The sequence below is a fragment of the Thalassophryne amazonica genome, chromosome 10 (assembly GCF_902500255.1).
Source record: "Thalassophryne amazonica chromosome 10, fThaAma1.1, whole genome shotgun sequence".
NCBI classification, from domain to species: Eukaryota; Metazoa; Chordata; class Actinopteri; order Batrachoidiformes; family Batrachoididae; genus Thalassophryne; species Thalassophryne amazonica.
Genome location: NC_047112.1, coordinates 5,566,342 through 5,582,519, shown reverse-complemented (window position 1 = coordinate 5,582,519; position 16,178 = coordinate 5,566,342). Strand labels below are relative to the sequence as shown.

Here is a 16,178-nt window from a genome sequence, read left to right as displayed (position 1 = left end):
AAAGTCGCGCACGCGCGAATACACCGTCCACGTGCACGCGCCGAGGAAGAAAAAAGACCCCGAACGAGAAGCGTGACGTCACAGCGGGTGTGATGGGAAAAAAACTGGGAACAATCTGGGATGCTGATGGAACATTCTGATCCGAGTTCACTGTTTCCACCGTCAAAACGGATTTTAACTCATTTGGTTTGAACTGGATTAAAAATGTCAATTAATAGCAATAATTAATCTTGAGGTCAGAACCAGTGAAACATTTAGTCATTTTCATCAGTTAATCTATTGCTCACATGTACAGTTTAATCTATGAATGTGTAAATCTTAACACATCTTAAATATATTAATTTCTGAAAAAGTCATAACCTTAAAAAAATTAATTACAGGAATTTTCAAACAGGACAAAGTAATAATAATAATTTATTAATTTATATAGCGCCAAATCACAACTAATCGCCTCAAGGCGCTTCACAGACATTTAAAAGCAGAATAAAATGAAATAAGATTAAAACACAATAAAAAAAAATTAAACATAAATAAGTAAAAGAAGAAAAATAAATAAAAGGGAAAAAAGAAAATTAAAGTAAAATAACATTTTTCCTTTCATCTTGAAGTTAATATCACTTTAAAATCAAGACCCATTTTATAGGTTTACATTTTAACAGTGTTTTTATTGGAGTTTTCAGAGTGCAGTAGTATCAGAGGATAGGAAAAAATAAAAAGTAGTAATAATAAAAAAAAAATTGTAACATAAAATTACTTTCCACACCTCAGCTGTTTGAAACACTGAGTTTTCTTTTTATTGTTATTATTTAGTTATAATGTGCCAAAATACTTTGTAGCCTCAGAGAATAATTGTGTAAAATATAATTGCATGAATAACGTGTGATGGAGAAAATCACTTAATTTTACATTACAAGAAGTAAATAAAGTCAAATCTTGGCGTGAATAAATTTTAAAATCATTCTGGTGATCTTGTTCATGTGTTTTTCGCGCCACATGAGGTTTGGGAACAACATGTTCCTGATTATTTGGGAAAAAACATTAAATTAACATTTTTACTAAACATGCTGATGATGACGGTTTATTCTCATTATTAAAAAATCTTATGTTTACTCCGGATTGTTTAGTTTATAAAATGTAACAAACCCGTTTTAAAATTGCTGTTCAGTTTGTTGTTTGAAACTGTTTTAAACTCAGATTTTGAACTTGTTTTAATTTATTTTGAAGGTTTAAAACTGTTTATAAATCCATTTAATTTCACTTTCATCAGTGCACATTATCTTTAAAAACCGCTGAAAGCGTTTTTTAAGTGTTGTTGTTTTTAAGCCCCGCCCTTACTGATGCTGGATGCAGTGAGGATGAAGGACGCCTGCCGGATCTGTGCCCGCGAGCTCTGCGGGAACCAGCGGCGATGGCTTTTCCACCCGTCGGCAAAGTTGAACCGCCAGGTGCTGCTGTCCTACGCTTTGGGTCAGGAGGTGACCCGGGACGGGCGAAGCGAGTTTGCCTGCTCCAAGTGCACCTTCATGCTGGACCGGATGTACCGCTTTGACACGGTGATCGCCCGCGTGGAGGCGCTGTCTCTGGACTGTCTCCACCGGCTGCTGCTGGAGAAAGACCAGCTGAGACAGTGCATCAGCACCCTGTACCGCAAGAACAACGCCAAGGATGGGAGTGGAGCTCCGGCAGGTTCTGGTGTTGGACCCGGGCCAGAGTTGGGTTCTGAAGACCTGCCTGTGATGGATTTCCCAACCCTGCAGTACGTGAGGTACTCAGACATGATCCAGGATGACCTTGCTTACTCTGTGTATGAATCCTGGGCTGAGAAGGATGCTTCCCTGGATCAGCACCTCCACCCCTGCTCAGGATCGGACTCCTTGTCTGGACAGAGGCCCAGGCGCTGCCGGGGCTGCGCGGTGCTCCGTGTAGTGGATTCGGACTACGAGGCGGTATGTAAGGTTCCTCGCAGGGTCAGCCGTAGGAGCACGTCCTGTGGACCGCCCACCAGCTACTCTTCTGATGCTCTTCTGGTGGAGGACACCGCCAGAACCTCTGGACACTCCGAGGCAGTGGCGGTTTCCTTTGAGTCCTCGTTGAACAGGTCTAGTCCCAGTTCTGCTTCATCTGTGGAATCGTTGGGCACGGCAGTGGATGTGGGTTTCATTCCTGTTAACCACAAAGAGACAGCAGAGGACAAAGCTCCTGGGCAAAGAGAGGAAGAAGGTCTGTGGGACAAACACCTCAGCGAGACGTCCTTCTCTGGACTCAAGCTGCTGGGCCTCCTGGCGGGCTGGGAGTACCAACCCGTCAAAGCCTGCAAGGGCAGCAAACTTCCAGTTCTGGTCAAATCTAAGCTGGAGGCGGAGCTGTCGTTGCCTCTCACCGTCTCACGGAGCTCACCCTGTGGGGGGACAGTGGACTGTGAGCTGGACACCCAACTGCCCGTCCCCATGTTGATGACCTCCTGTCCTCAGGGGGCACTGCAGGCTGAGCTGGCAGAGATGGAGGAGCATTGGTTGGATGATTATGTTCAGTGTGGACCCTTTCGCTTTCAGCAGGTAGCCTGTCCACATGTAACTTAGTGGACATGATGATGTTTGTCCTCGTTCTGCTCTGAAAAAAATCGAAAGTTGGTTTTTAAATTTGCTCGTAAATTGATGCAGTGATTTTGGTCAAATGTGTCATTAATGTTTAACGTCATTCATGTCCGTCCGGATCAGGTTTGACACTAAATACAACAAAAGAACACAAAACAAAAATATCAACCTTAAATATCTCAATATTGGCATGAAAACAATTCAGACAACATGACATTTATGAAAATGCAACTTTACAAAAAACATTTATGAAAACAGCATTTCAGAAAACAACATTTGATGAAAAAACACATTTTTGGAAATGCAACATTCATGACAACATGACATTTATGAAAACATAATATGTTGTGTTTTCGTAAATGCCATGGTTTGATAAAATGTTATTGTTTTTGTAAATGTTACTGTGTATTCTGAAATGTTGTAGTGCATTGACCTTCAGGGCCACCGTACATCAAGAATGAGTGGAATTATTATTTTTTAAGCATAAAATTTTATAGAGGGCAGAAATATTTGATGTACTCAAACACAAAATCATTTTTGTTCCCCTGTATTGCATTTAAGACAAGTCACAGTGAGGATTATTGGTTGTCGGGGGCCTTTTGGTGCTTCTGTGTTAAAGTACTTTGACCTTCTGATTCTGCTTCCACGATGCAGACTGACTCAGGTCCATCTTGCTCTTCTTTTTCTTCTTCTTCAGTTGAGACGGCGCTGGACTCCCACTGTCTCCATGTCTCCTCTCAGGGAGCAAAGTCTCTTTTCTTAACTGTAGCCTAGCAACACTTTGTTGCTATGGAAACAGCCTCTGGAAGCTCTGATGTGCTCTTTGTTATGTTAATGAATAGTGTGAATGTGTCAGTGAGCACAGACAGAGACAGAACACATCACATCCCCTCAGACTCAGGAATGAGGACACTTGAACTCTGTTCAGTCCATCCGTTTGTTTTGCGCTGTTCAGACACTTTACGGTGGCAAAATCAGCCACACGCCGCCCTCCTCGTCCACGATCCCAACCAGAGGTCATACATGTTCTGGGTCTGTTACAATGACGTGATTCTGTCTCCATTTTGAGACACTTGAGGACAGATGGACTCAGTGCAGGCCATCCATCCATTTTACATGGCCAGACTCCGCCCCCCTCAGCAGCATGTGTCTTAAGTGGACCACAGGAACAGGTCGCCCTGCAGCACATTGGTCCAACAGTCTGCAGGTTTTCATTCTTCCTCAGCAGAAGATTTAAGTGATCCAGGACTTTGAGATCCACATGTCTTCAGAGATTCTGTAAAAACTGAAAAGAGGAAGTGCAGAACAGCTTCCTGAGGAAGTCGCTGACTTCACCGCGCTCTCACTGAAGGACGTGTGACACCCAACAAACACTCATAAACTCATTACAAAATCTGGAATAAGTCCAGTTTTGACCATTTTAAGAAGAACCCAAATTTTCCTCAACTTTTCCCAGACACATAAAAAAAAAAAAAACAAATACCAGAACTTCTGTCCAGGAAACTGAGTTTTGGTGACTCGTTTTCAGTGTGCGCTCGCCGCTGTGTTTTGCACAGTGGTGGGCACAGTTCCGATAATCCAATAACCGATAATTATCAAAGATCATGTTTTCATTATCGGATTATCTTTTTAGATAACTTTAAAAACCATTATCGGACTAATAATCTTGCGATAAATTTTTGTCCAATCATTTTTAGACCGATAACGTGATAAATAAAGCTGAACAGCTACAAATATTTATAAAACTTAAAATCAGTTGAGCACCTACCTGTTAAATGTTTCGTAGCTGATGTGTAGTTCTACTCTCTGCAAAACAGAGAAGAGCTGCTTCAGGAAGAAGCGCTCGATCCTCTGCAGGCAAAGGAGAACTGGTGCCACAAAAAAAAAACCTAATTTCTTTTAACACCATACTGATACACAGACAATATCACCCAAGTCGTCCAGAGGCATACATTTTTTAACTTATGGTTGAACTTTTAACCAAACTAATTTCGGACAAGTTATTTAAATTAATGTCATATCTGAAGTTTTATAAAGTGAAAATATCAGATATATGTTTTAGTTTTAAAGTAATGCGCTAATTTTTAAGGTTTAGTGTGGATATATGCTGTGCCCAGCAGTGCATTATGGGTAGGATAGGGTAATCTCAGTACGTTCACGACATGAGAAATGCATTTGAAACACTCTGATCAGGCTCTACGGACAACAGCATTAAACTCTAGTGCCTAACACTCTTGTGAATATATTCTCTGGGTTTATAGACATTGTTATTGTGTCTGCGTTTATTAAATACACTCAAATGTAGCAGACACAGATTATCTGGAATTTTGTTTTGGCAAGTTTTCAAGGTCTCTACTGCCATCTACTGGCCAGTAGTGTTCATTCGCCCTATTGACATATCCCATAATCCCTTGCGTGCCAGAGAGTCGCTGCAGTCAACACATAGAGAATCAACACGATGACAGTTGTAAATTAATATTATACTACAAAAATGTATTTTTTATGCTTTTCGTCACATTAATAAGAGACTGCTGCATGATACCCTGAAAACTTGCTAAAACAATTATAACAAATAATCCGTGTCTGTTACGTTTAATCTGTGTGGAATTTAATAAACGCAAACCGAATTTCAGACATATATATTAGTCTGGAACAAAGAGGACAAACAGTGTTGTAAAGAACAATAATCTAGACGTTAAAGAGCAAACTTCACTTCCCCCAGAACGACATGATCAGGAAGCAATTGTAGCTCACAGCAGCTCCCATTGAAAATAACGAAGAGACAGACTATGATTCTCACATGTTTGCATAAAACAAACACAACAACAACGTCTACAAACCCAGAAAATATATTCACGAGAGTTTTAGGCACAATATAAAAATAGTTTTATGTTGTGATGTTAATGGTGTTGTCCGTGTGCAGCGGTTAAAGTACAGCATGATCAGAGCATCTCAATGCAGTTCTCAGTGTTACTGAGATCTCGCAGCGCGTGACCTCTTTTTGCAGGTTTTGCAGGATTTGAAACGTCAATAGGGCCAATATCCAACATTTATGTGTCAAGACAATATTGAGTGCACATTTTACAATATAATAAAACGTGTGCACAATATAATAAAACGTGCGCACAACATCATAAAACATGCGCACAGTCTAATAAAATGTGCGCACAATATAATAAAATGAGCGTACATTCTCTCCACATGCAAAACATTTTGCGATGACACTTCCAGGGCTCTGTAAAAATGCCTGTTTTTACAAATAAAAAAATGGAATATTTTACAAAAGCACATTTATCTGTAAACACCAACACACGACACATTAACATGTTGGTTTACATAATGAATGATTGAACCAATCAGTGTTTAGCAGAAGAGGCACATTTTACCCAGAATCCTTTGCGATCTGTCTGTTTGTTACAAAACTTCAGAATTAGTGCATTATTCAACATTAAAAGATATGTTATATTTTAACTTTGTACAAATGACAGAATTGACATTAATGAAGTTATTCTATCAGTATTCATTTTATTTATACACCAAACCATAACTCAGCAGGGCTTTATTTTCCAAGACCTCCGCCTGACTGGAGCGTTGTGATTGGGTACAGAGTTGGGCTTTGTGACTGCTCTCAGCTTGTTTCTGTGCTGGATGTCATGTAGTAAACTAAAGCATCCAGCAGGGGGCAAGATGTTCAAAGACAGAAGTGTGGGTTCATTGTTTGGGTCTTTTGTCACTTTTGATGCTGCCAGAAGTGATCATGGTATTAAAACTCAAATTCAATTTGTTGGTAGTTGCAAATGTATCAGAGACAATACTGGAATTTATCGGTTATCTGTAACTTCCGATGCATTTTTGGGTGGTTTATTGATTTATCCTAATCAAAGATAACTTTTCAGTTATCTGATTATCTGTTACTGAAGTTCATTTTTTGGTTATCTGTGCCCACCACTGGTTTTGCAGAGGCTGATTGAGGAGCAGCGAGGTCGTCTGGGTCAGTACGAGGCCGCCGCCGGTCAGTGTGTGAGTGAGCTCCATCAAGCCCAGGACCAGGTCCATTCCCTGCAGGCCAAGATCCGACAGAGCGAGACCAGGAACCAGGTAGGGCTGCTTTTATACCACACTTTGCCTAGAGGTGGCAGTGTGCAGTCCAGGTTTTTATTCACTTCATCTGTCTGCTGAGAGAGAAGAGAGAATTCTGCACGTCCTTCATGACCTTGTGGGACATCAGTGAGACATCAGTGAGTGTGTGAAACATTTCAAACCCTGTCGTTTGTGTTTGCAGATGCTGCAGCGGCATCTAGCCGACATGGAGCCGGAGCTACGTTCAGCCCGAGAAGAAGCTCAACAGCAGGAAAGCAACGTCCAGAACATCAGCGACTCCCTCAGATCCAAGGAGGCAGAGGTAGACTCAGAGTGCACACCTCAGCCAACACCTCAAACACTGCAGTCCTGAGAATGTAACAAGTGCGAACAACTCAAAATGTCATTGTTGAAATTTCTAGTTCTGATTCATTAGCTCTTAGTAATCCTGCCCATTAAGATGGACTTCTTGCAAAACTAAAATGATAAAAAACACTAACCCATGGCACCTTGGGCAAACGTTACAGAATGATTCACAAAACACAATTCAGTGGCTTTGACCTTTGACCTTTTGACTCCTATTCAATAGGCTTCTTGGGATCACCGTGCCTAACACACACATCAAATGTGATGACACTGAAGACACGACGACTGAAGTAATCTTGCTCACAAATGAAATGTTGCCTGACTCATGGACTGACTGACTATATTGACATCCAGCTGACTGGCTGCATCATGGGGAAAAACAAAACACGGTGCACAAATCTTTAATGCATGATTAAATCTGGTCATTGGAAACCTTCCCATTGATTATTTCTTCCTGTTAATTGAAGCCTTTGAGTTTGTTGTAAGGACTCGCGGGTTGAGACGTGTTTGTGTGTCTGCAGGTTGTGGAGCTGCTCCGGGTGATTGACGAGCAGAATAAGATGCTGTGTTCTCTCAAAGAGCTCGCCAACCGCACTCAGGTTTGTCCTTCACGCCGACATGGCAGTGCTGCCGCTCCAGTCCACAGCAGCTAACGGTGTGTGAACAAACGCTGTGCCACCTGCTCACTTTAATTAACATGACATGCATAGGTTACTTTGGAAAATGTAATAATTTTATCTGCACTGAAAGAAGGAGATGGATGTAAGGAAGCTAAAATCTATAGATAGAACAGACCTTCCGTGACAGCAGGCGTATGTTTTCTGGAGACGTGTGGGCGGTACTGGATATCACTGACTCCACCTGCCTCTCAGCCAACCCATACATGGGGAAAGGGGAAGAGTGTGGGCAGGAATGGCATGGACTGAGTGGGACGAATGATGCTCGAACATGCCCCCCTCCTTCACCACTACCAAGCTAGCTAAGGCTAACAGGCTAGCAAAAGCTAACAAGCTAGGTAACCTGGGTTCAGGTGATTAAGGCATGTTGGACTGTTCAGCGGCTCTCAGAACAGATGTCTGGGGTGTGAGTATTAAAAGTTATGACTGGTATGTAGCCGTAATAATCGTGGCACCATCAACATAGTCAAAATTAGGCAGTCCGTGGACATTTTTAAGTCAAGACTGAAAACCCATTCTTAGTCTCTTTCTTGTGAATAGTTTTTATTTTTTATCTGTTTTATTCTTTTACTTCTGCTTTTATTTATGCATTTGACTTTTTTTTATTCATTTTTAATTATTTATTTTATGTTGTATTGTTTCGTGTAAGGTGCCTTGAGACGACTTTTGCTGTGATTTGGCACATTATAAGCTAATTAAATTAAATTAATTATTAATTAAAATTGCTAAGCTGTTGATATCTGCTAATTAGTGCTAACATGCAAATTAAATGGTAAAATTTCACTCATTGTCGTAAAATGCTCAGAAAAGATGACGTAGGCTCCTGGACCTGACACACACTAACTGTGATTCAAACAGACCACATCCTTAATTATACATAACTTTATGGCTTATATTTGTCATAAACAGGGAAACTAGTTCTAGAGACTAAAACTGTTTTTGTACCATGCTTATTTATGGTGTAAAATTAGATTTTTTTAACATAGGGCTGGGTATTGATTCATGTTTTAAGAATCGATTCGATTCCGATTGTTAAGATTCACAATAAATTATTTCAATTCAATTTGTTCCGATCCGATATCGATTTAGGTTAGTGTTATTAAAACCGTTTTTTTGAACTGTTATCTGGTTGTCTAGTTGTGCAACATATTAATACTAATTTACAAAATGTGCCAATCAAAATGCAGGCAATTGTGTTTCAGAGAGTTATAAATTAAAAAATTTCAGAGGCAAAATGGCCCCAGTCTCCCCTACAAAACTCGCACATGCGGCACTTGCTGCGCAGCATGCTGAAAAGTTCTCCTGCAGCAGGAGGAAAGTTCTCCTAAGTTCTGCAGCAGGAGAATGCAGCTAAGGGAGAAATTCTCCCACAGTCCACATAAGAGAACCTTCATACGCTGTCCTACGGGAATGTCACGTTCTGAGGAATGAAAAAAAAAAACAAAATGCTACATTGAAAGGCGGACGATTCTCTTTTTGACCGCAGCAACAGTCCTGGGAGTGATGATTGGCGTCTTTAAATGGCTTTGACAGAGGTTGATGAATAAACTGTAGATGCACCTCTTCTAAATCAGAACCAGCGCATCCACAATCACTGTAGAGAAATGATCATTTAATTTTTCCCGTTACACATCCTTGGAAACAGCGTAATGGCCTATCCAGCACTATTTTTAACATGTGGTTCAATAGGGATTGGTTCACTTTTGGATGTAGCCTCGAGTGGCCATCTGAGTAAGTTTGGGTCGGAGCTCTACAGGTCTGAGTGACTGGATTCTGGAGTTTTGGATTGGTAAACACCTTTAGATTTGGTGCTGGGTTCTGAAAAGCTGCAGTCTGACTGCTTAAGTTCCAGAACCAAATGACATTTTTCTTTTCCTCTTCTCTTTACAAATCTCTCTCCCCTTTTTCTCACCTCATCATCTCCTCTCTTCTTCCTCCTCCTTCTTCCCCACTCGTCCTCCCCGGCAGGTTTCGGGGTCAGAGGGCGTCCGAGGTCAGGGTGAGGTTCTGGCTCTGCAGGCTTCTCTCTTCCAGGCCCAGCTGGAGCTGCAGGCCAACCAGCGGGCTCAGCGGCAGGCGGCCCGGACTCAGGAGGACCAGAGCAGGGCCGTGCAGCGACTGGAAACAGATCTGCAGGGGGCGCTGCAGCACAGACGAGAGACGGAGAGACACAACCAAGTGAGAACAGAAGGATACCAAGTTTGACAAAAATATCTCATGTCTGAGGTTTTGGGTTTTGATGCCGGCTGCCTCGTGTCACGTGTGGCATTCAGGAGCTGCAGTCAGCGCTGCAGGAAGCTCGCTCGGCCCTGCAGGAGAGAGAGGAGCAGCTGAGCGAGAGGGACCGAGTCAGCCAGGCGGAGAAGGAGGACAGCGAGAGGACGGCCAGAGAGCTGAGGACCTCACTGCAGACAAAGGAGCGGCTGCTGCAGGTTCGTCCAGAACACATCATCATGACATCCAGCGTCTCTCACAGCATGTGACCGTGCACACTGTGCACACACACACACACACCCACACACACACACACAAACACACACACACAAACCACCACAGACCAACGTGTTTGTGCCGTGAAGTGAAGCAGTTCAGCAGAAACAGTTCCGCTTCCTTTGCACACTGCTGGTGATCCAGAGACATGAAGTGACACAATGTCTGCAACAGAGGACAAGGGCGCCGCCCTCTGGTCACATGATAAAGCTGCAGAGACGCCCAGACTGCAGAAGGATCTGAGCTCCCTCAGGCCAACCACCAGGAGTACACAGACTGAATGAAGCCACCGACCTGAAGAGGAGCTCACAGACACACGACCGATTCAGCGTCAAAGTCCGTTTGTTTTAGTGAGCGCGCCTCCTCACAGTGTTGCTCCTCCTGCAGGAGCTTCAGCCACATGCTTCATGAAAATGTCAACACATCATCAAAGCTGAAGAGGATAAAGTTTGAAGGAAATCAAAGCTCCTGGTACTTCACTCAAAATTCAAACCTGTTGACTGCGGAGATTCTCAGTCGTCCAGGTCATCGAACCCAAGCAGGTTGGCTCGGGTCAACTCGACGTGTTTACTTCCTTGAAGATGTTCATCATCAAAGCTTTTCTGAAGAGAGAAACATTTTCAAAAACTCCACAAATCCAGCTGACTTGACACTTCTTCTTCTTTGTCTTTCGGCTGTTCCCGTTAGGGGTCGCCACAGCAGATCAATCGTTTCCATCTCACCCTGTCCTCTGTATCTTCCTCTGTCACACCAACCACCTGCATGTCCTCTCTCAGCACATCCATGAACCTCCTCTTTGGTCTCCCTCTTCTTCTCCTGCCTGGTGGCTCCATCCTCAGCATCCTTCTCCCTATATACCCTGGGTCCCTCCTCTGCACATGTCCAAACCATCTCAATCTCGCCTCTCTGACTTTGTCTCCAAACCGTCCCACCTGAGCTGACCCTCTGATATGTTCATTCCTAATCTTGTCCATTCTTGTCACTCCCAAAGAGAATCTCAACATCTTCAGCTCTGCCACCTCCAGCTCTGTCTCCTGTCTTTTTGTTAGTGCCACTGTCTCTAAACCATACAACATAGCTGGTCTCACTACTGTTTTGTAAACTTTCTCCTTCACTCTTGCTGATATTCTTCGGTCACAAATCACTCCTGCCACCTTTCTCCACCCACTCCACCCTGCCTGCACTCTCTTCTTCACCTCTCTACCACACTCTCCATTACTTTGAACAGTTGACCCCAAATATTTAAACTCATCTACTTTCACCACTTCTACTCCTTGTAACTGCACTATTCCACTGGGCTCCCTCTCATTCACACACATGTACTCAGTCTTGCTTCTACTGACTTTCGTTCCCCTTCTCTCCAAAGCATATCTCCACTTCTCCAGACTAGACTCAACTTGCTCTCTACTCTCACTACAGATCACAATGTCATCTGCAAACATCATAGTCCATGGGGACTCCTGTCTGATCTCATCTGTCAACCTGTCCATCACCACTGCAAACAAGAAAGGACTCAGAGCTGATCCTTGGTGTAATCCCACCTCCACCTTGAATGAGTCTGTCATTCCGACTGCGCATCTCACCGCTGTCACACTATTTTTGTACATGTCCTGCACTACCCTAACATACTTCTCTGCCACTCCAGGCTTTTTCTAAGTCCACAAACACACAATGTAACTCTTTCTGTCCTTCTCTGTACTTTTCCAACAGTATTCTCAGAGCAAACATTGCATCTGTAGTGCTCTTTCTCGGCATGAAACCATATTGCTGCTCACAGATCTTCACCTGTTTTCTAAGCCTAGCTTCTACTACTCTTTCCCATAACTTCATGCTGTGGCTGATCAGCTTTATGCCTCTGTAGTTACTGCAGCTCTGCACATCACCCTTGTTCTTGAAAATAGGAACCAGCACACTTCGTCTCCACTCCTCAGGCATCCTCTCACTTTTCAAGATTTTATTAAACAATCTGGTTAGAAACTCTACTGCCATCTCTCCTAGACATTTCCATGCCTCCATTGGAATGTCATCTGGACCAACTGCCTTTCCACTCTTCATCCTCTTCATAGCAGCCGTCACTTCTTCCTTGCTAATCTCTTTTACTTCCTGATTTACTCTCACCACATCATCCAGCCTTTTCTCTCGCTCATTTTCTTTATTCATCAACTCTTCAAAATATTCCCTCCACCTTCTCAGCACACACTCCTCACTTGTCAGCACATTACCATGTGCATCTTTTACCACCCTAACCTGCTGCACATCCTTTCCAGCTCTGTCCCTTTGTCTGGCCAATCGGTACAAGTCCTTTTCTCCTTCCTTACTATTCAACTTCTTGTACAGCTCGCAATATGCCTTTTCCTTTGCTTTTGCCACTTCTCTTCTCGCCTACTTACTTCTTTGTCTACTTTCTTCATCTCTCCGACTATCCCAAAACTTTTTCGCCAACCTCTTTCTCCTTATGCTTTCCTGGACCTCTTCATTCCACCACCAAGTCTTCTTGTCTTCCTTCCACTGTCCAGATGTCATATCCAGTACTGCCCTAGCTGTCTCCCTCACCACATCTGCAGTACTTTTCCAGTTGTCCAAAATTGCTTCCTCTCCAACTAGTGCTTCTCTCACCTGCTCGCTAAATTTCACACAACAGTCTTCCTCCTTCAGCTTCCACCATCTGATCCTTTGTTGAGCTCTCACTCTCTTCTTCTTCTTTACCTCTAAAGTCATCCAACAAACAACCATCCTGTGCTGTCTAGTGACACTCTCTCCTGCCACCACCTTACAGTCTCTGATTTCTTTTAGCTTGCATCTCCTATAAAGAATGTAGTCCACCTGTGTGCACCTTCCTCCACTCTTATATGTTACCCTGTGCTCCTCCCTTTTCTTAAAGTAGGTATTCACCACAGCCATTTCCATCCTTTTTGCAAAATCAACTACCATCTGTCCTTCCCCATTCCTATCCTTGATACCATATCTACCCATTACTTCCTCATCACCTCTGTTCCCTTCACCAACATGCAACTATTCCCTTCACCAACCAGCTGACTTGACACAACCTGTTTGAATTCTGTCATTAAGTTTACTTCAAAAATGTTGAGAAAACAGACGCTTCATTCTCTCCGAAATAAAACTGAAATTAGTTCATTCAAGTACTTTCACTTATGGTCCCGTCGCACTCAGACAAAGACCGCTGTGAAGAATGGACCATGTCCTGACAGGTGTGGCGGTCACAATCAAATCAAATCAATTTTATTTATATAGCGCCAAATCACAACAAACAGTTGCCCCAAGGCGCTTTATATTGTAAGGCAAGGCCATACAATAATTACGGAAATTACATTTCCATTACAATGGGAAAATGTGGCATTTTCAAGTCCGTACTGTGTCCTGATTATGTCCGTGCCCTGTTTGCACAGTGTCTGACACATTCCCGCTACTTTCTTAACCACATGCATGATCATGTGCATCATCCACAATTCATTCACATTGCAGAACGTCTATACCACATTCTCACTGAATCTGTCTTGACCCGATCAACACTAAGCCACACACTGTACTTTTTCATTTGTTGCAACTTTTGTTGTGTCCACATTTAGGTTTGACAATAATGTGCCCGTCTTCATTTAAGCACACAACCAAATACACTCCGTGCATGTGAGCGATGCATACTTTGAAGTAAGACCTTCATTTGTATGAGGAGGCTGGGGAGGGTTTCTTTATTTATTCATTCATTTTCATTCTTTTAGCACCATGGACAGCGACCAGTACATTTCATTTACAAAGCAGTCCACAAACTGCTGCTAGGAGAGCCTGACCTCACCACACTTGTACTATGTCAGTGAAGTGGAATGATCACCCCGCATCAATAAAACATTCAGATTCTGTAGAGACTTTCAAGTCTAGACTTAAGACGCACTTACAACCCCAATTCCAATGAAGTTGGGACCTTGTGTAACATGTAAATAAAAACAGAATACAATGATTTGCAAATCCTCTTCAACCTATATTTAATTGAATACACCACAAAGACAAGATATTTAATGTTCAAACTGATAAACTTTATTGTTTTTGTGTAAATATTTGCTCATTTTGAAATGGATGCCTGCAACACGTTTCAAAAAAGCTGGGACAGTGGTATGTTTACCACTGTGTTACATCACCTTTCCTTCTAACAACACTCAATAAGCATTTGGGAACTGAGGACACTAATTGTTGAAACTTTGTAGGTGGAATTCGTTCCCATTCTTGCTTGATGTACACTTCAGTTGTTCAACAGTCCGGGGTCTCCGTTGTCATATTTTGCGCTTCATAATGTGTCACACATTTTCAATGGGTGACAGATCTGGACTGCAGGCAGGCCAGTCTAGTACCCGCACTCTTTTACTACGAAGCCACGCTGTTGTAACACGTGCAGAATGTGGCTTGGCATTGTCTTGCTGAAATAAGCAGGGACGTCCCTGAAAAAGACGTTGCTTGGATGGCAGCATGTGTTGCTCCAAAACCTGGATGTACCTTTCAGCATTGATGGTGCCATCACAGATGTGTAAGTTGTCCATGTCATGGGCACTAACACATCCCCATACCATCATAGATGCTGACTTTTGAACTTTGCGCTGGTAACAATCTGGATGGTCTTTTACCTCTTTTGTCCTGAGGACACGACGTCCATGATTTCCAAAAGCAATTTGAAATGTGGACTCATCAGACCACAGCACACTTTTCCACTTTGTGTCTGTCCATTTCAAATGAACTCGGGCCCAGAGAAGGCGGCGGCATTTCTGGATGTTGTTGATGTTTGACTTTCACTTTGCATGGTAGAGTTTTAACTTGCATTTGTAGATGTAGTGATGAACTGTGTTAACTGACAATGGTTTTCTGAAGTGTTCCTGAGCCCACGCAGTAAGATCTTTACACAATGATGTCTGTTTTTAATGCTGTGCCACCTGAGGGATCGAAGGTCACGGGCATTCAATGTTGGTTTTCGGCCTTGCTGCTTACATGTAGAAAGTTCTCCAGATTCTCTGAATCTTCTGATTATATTATGGACTGTAGATGATGGAATCCCTAAATTCCTTATGTTGAGAAACATTGTTCTTAAACTGTTGGACCATTTTTTCATGCAGTTGTTCACAAAATAGTGATCCTTGCTCCATCTTTGCTTGTGAACGGCTGAGCCTTTTGGGGATGCTCCTTTTATACTTTTATAGAGCGCTTCGCTCTCAGACTGCAGGCTTACTTGTAGTTCCTAGGGTTTGTAAGAGTAGAATGGGAGGCAGAGCCTTCAGCTTTCAGGCTCCTCTCCTGTGGAACCAGCTCCCAATTCAGATCAGGGAGACAGACACCCTCTCTACTTTTAAGATTAGGCTTAAAACTTTCCTTTTTGCTAAAGCTTATAGTTAGGGCTGGATCAGGTGACCCTGAACCATCCCTTAGTTATGCTGCTATAGACGTAGACTGCTGGGGGGTTCCCATGATGCACTGTTTCTTTCTCTTTTTGCTCTGTATGCACCACTCTGCATTTAATCATTAGTGATTGATCTCTGCTCTCCTCCACAGCATGTCTTTTTCCTGGTTCTCTCCCTCAGCCCCAACCAGTCCCAGCAGAAGACTGCCCCTCCCTGAGCCTGGTTCTGCTGGAGGTTTCTTCCTGTTAAAAGGGAGTTTTTCCTTCCCACTGTAGCCAAGTGCTTGCTCACAGGGGGTCGTTTTGACCGTTGGGGTTTTACGTAATTATTGTATGGCCTTGCCTTACAACATAAAGCGCCTTGGGGCAACTGTTTGTTGTGATTTGGCGCTATATAAAAAAAAATTGATTGATTGATTGATTGATTGATACCCAATGATGACACTCACAATTAGTGTCCTCAGTTCCCAAATGCTTATTGAGTGTTGTTGCAGGCATCCATTTCAAAATGAGCAAATATTTGCACAAAAACAATAAAGTTTATCAGTTTGAACATTAAATATCTTGTCTTTGTGG

The 16,178-nt window shown here is 42.7% G+C and overlaps 1 protein-coding gene across 2 annotated transcripts in view; it reads left to right on the top strand.

The window, feature by feature from the left end:
* Positions 1-16,178, top strand: part of pde4dip (phosphodiesterase 4D interacting protein) — a 199,489-nt gene that overhangs the window by 93,807 nt on the left and 89,504 nt on the right. Inside the window, exons 1-6 of one of the 2 annotated variants that reach the window (XM_034179346.1) lie at positions 1,245-2,555; positions 6,555-6,692; positions 6,877-6,996; positions 7,562-7,639; positions 9,686-9,895; positions 9,991-10,149. In XM_034179346.1, coding sequence (XP_034035237.1) covers positions 1,338-2,555; positions 6,555-6,692; positions 6,877-6,996; positions 7,562-7,639; positions 9,686-9,895; positions 9,991-10,149 — 1,923 coding nt within the window. In that variant the 5' untranslated portion in view covers positions 1,245-1,337. Of the gene's footprint in view, positions 1-1,244; positions 2,556-6,554; positions 6,693-6,876; positions 6,997-7,561; positions 7,640-9,685; positions 9,896-9,990; positions 10,150-16,178 lie in introns of those variants that run through there. The other variant, XM_034179347.1, reaches the window with a different exon arrangement.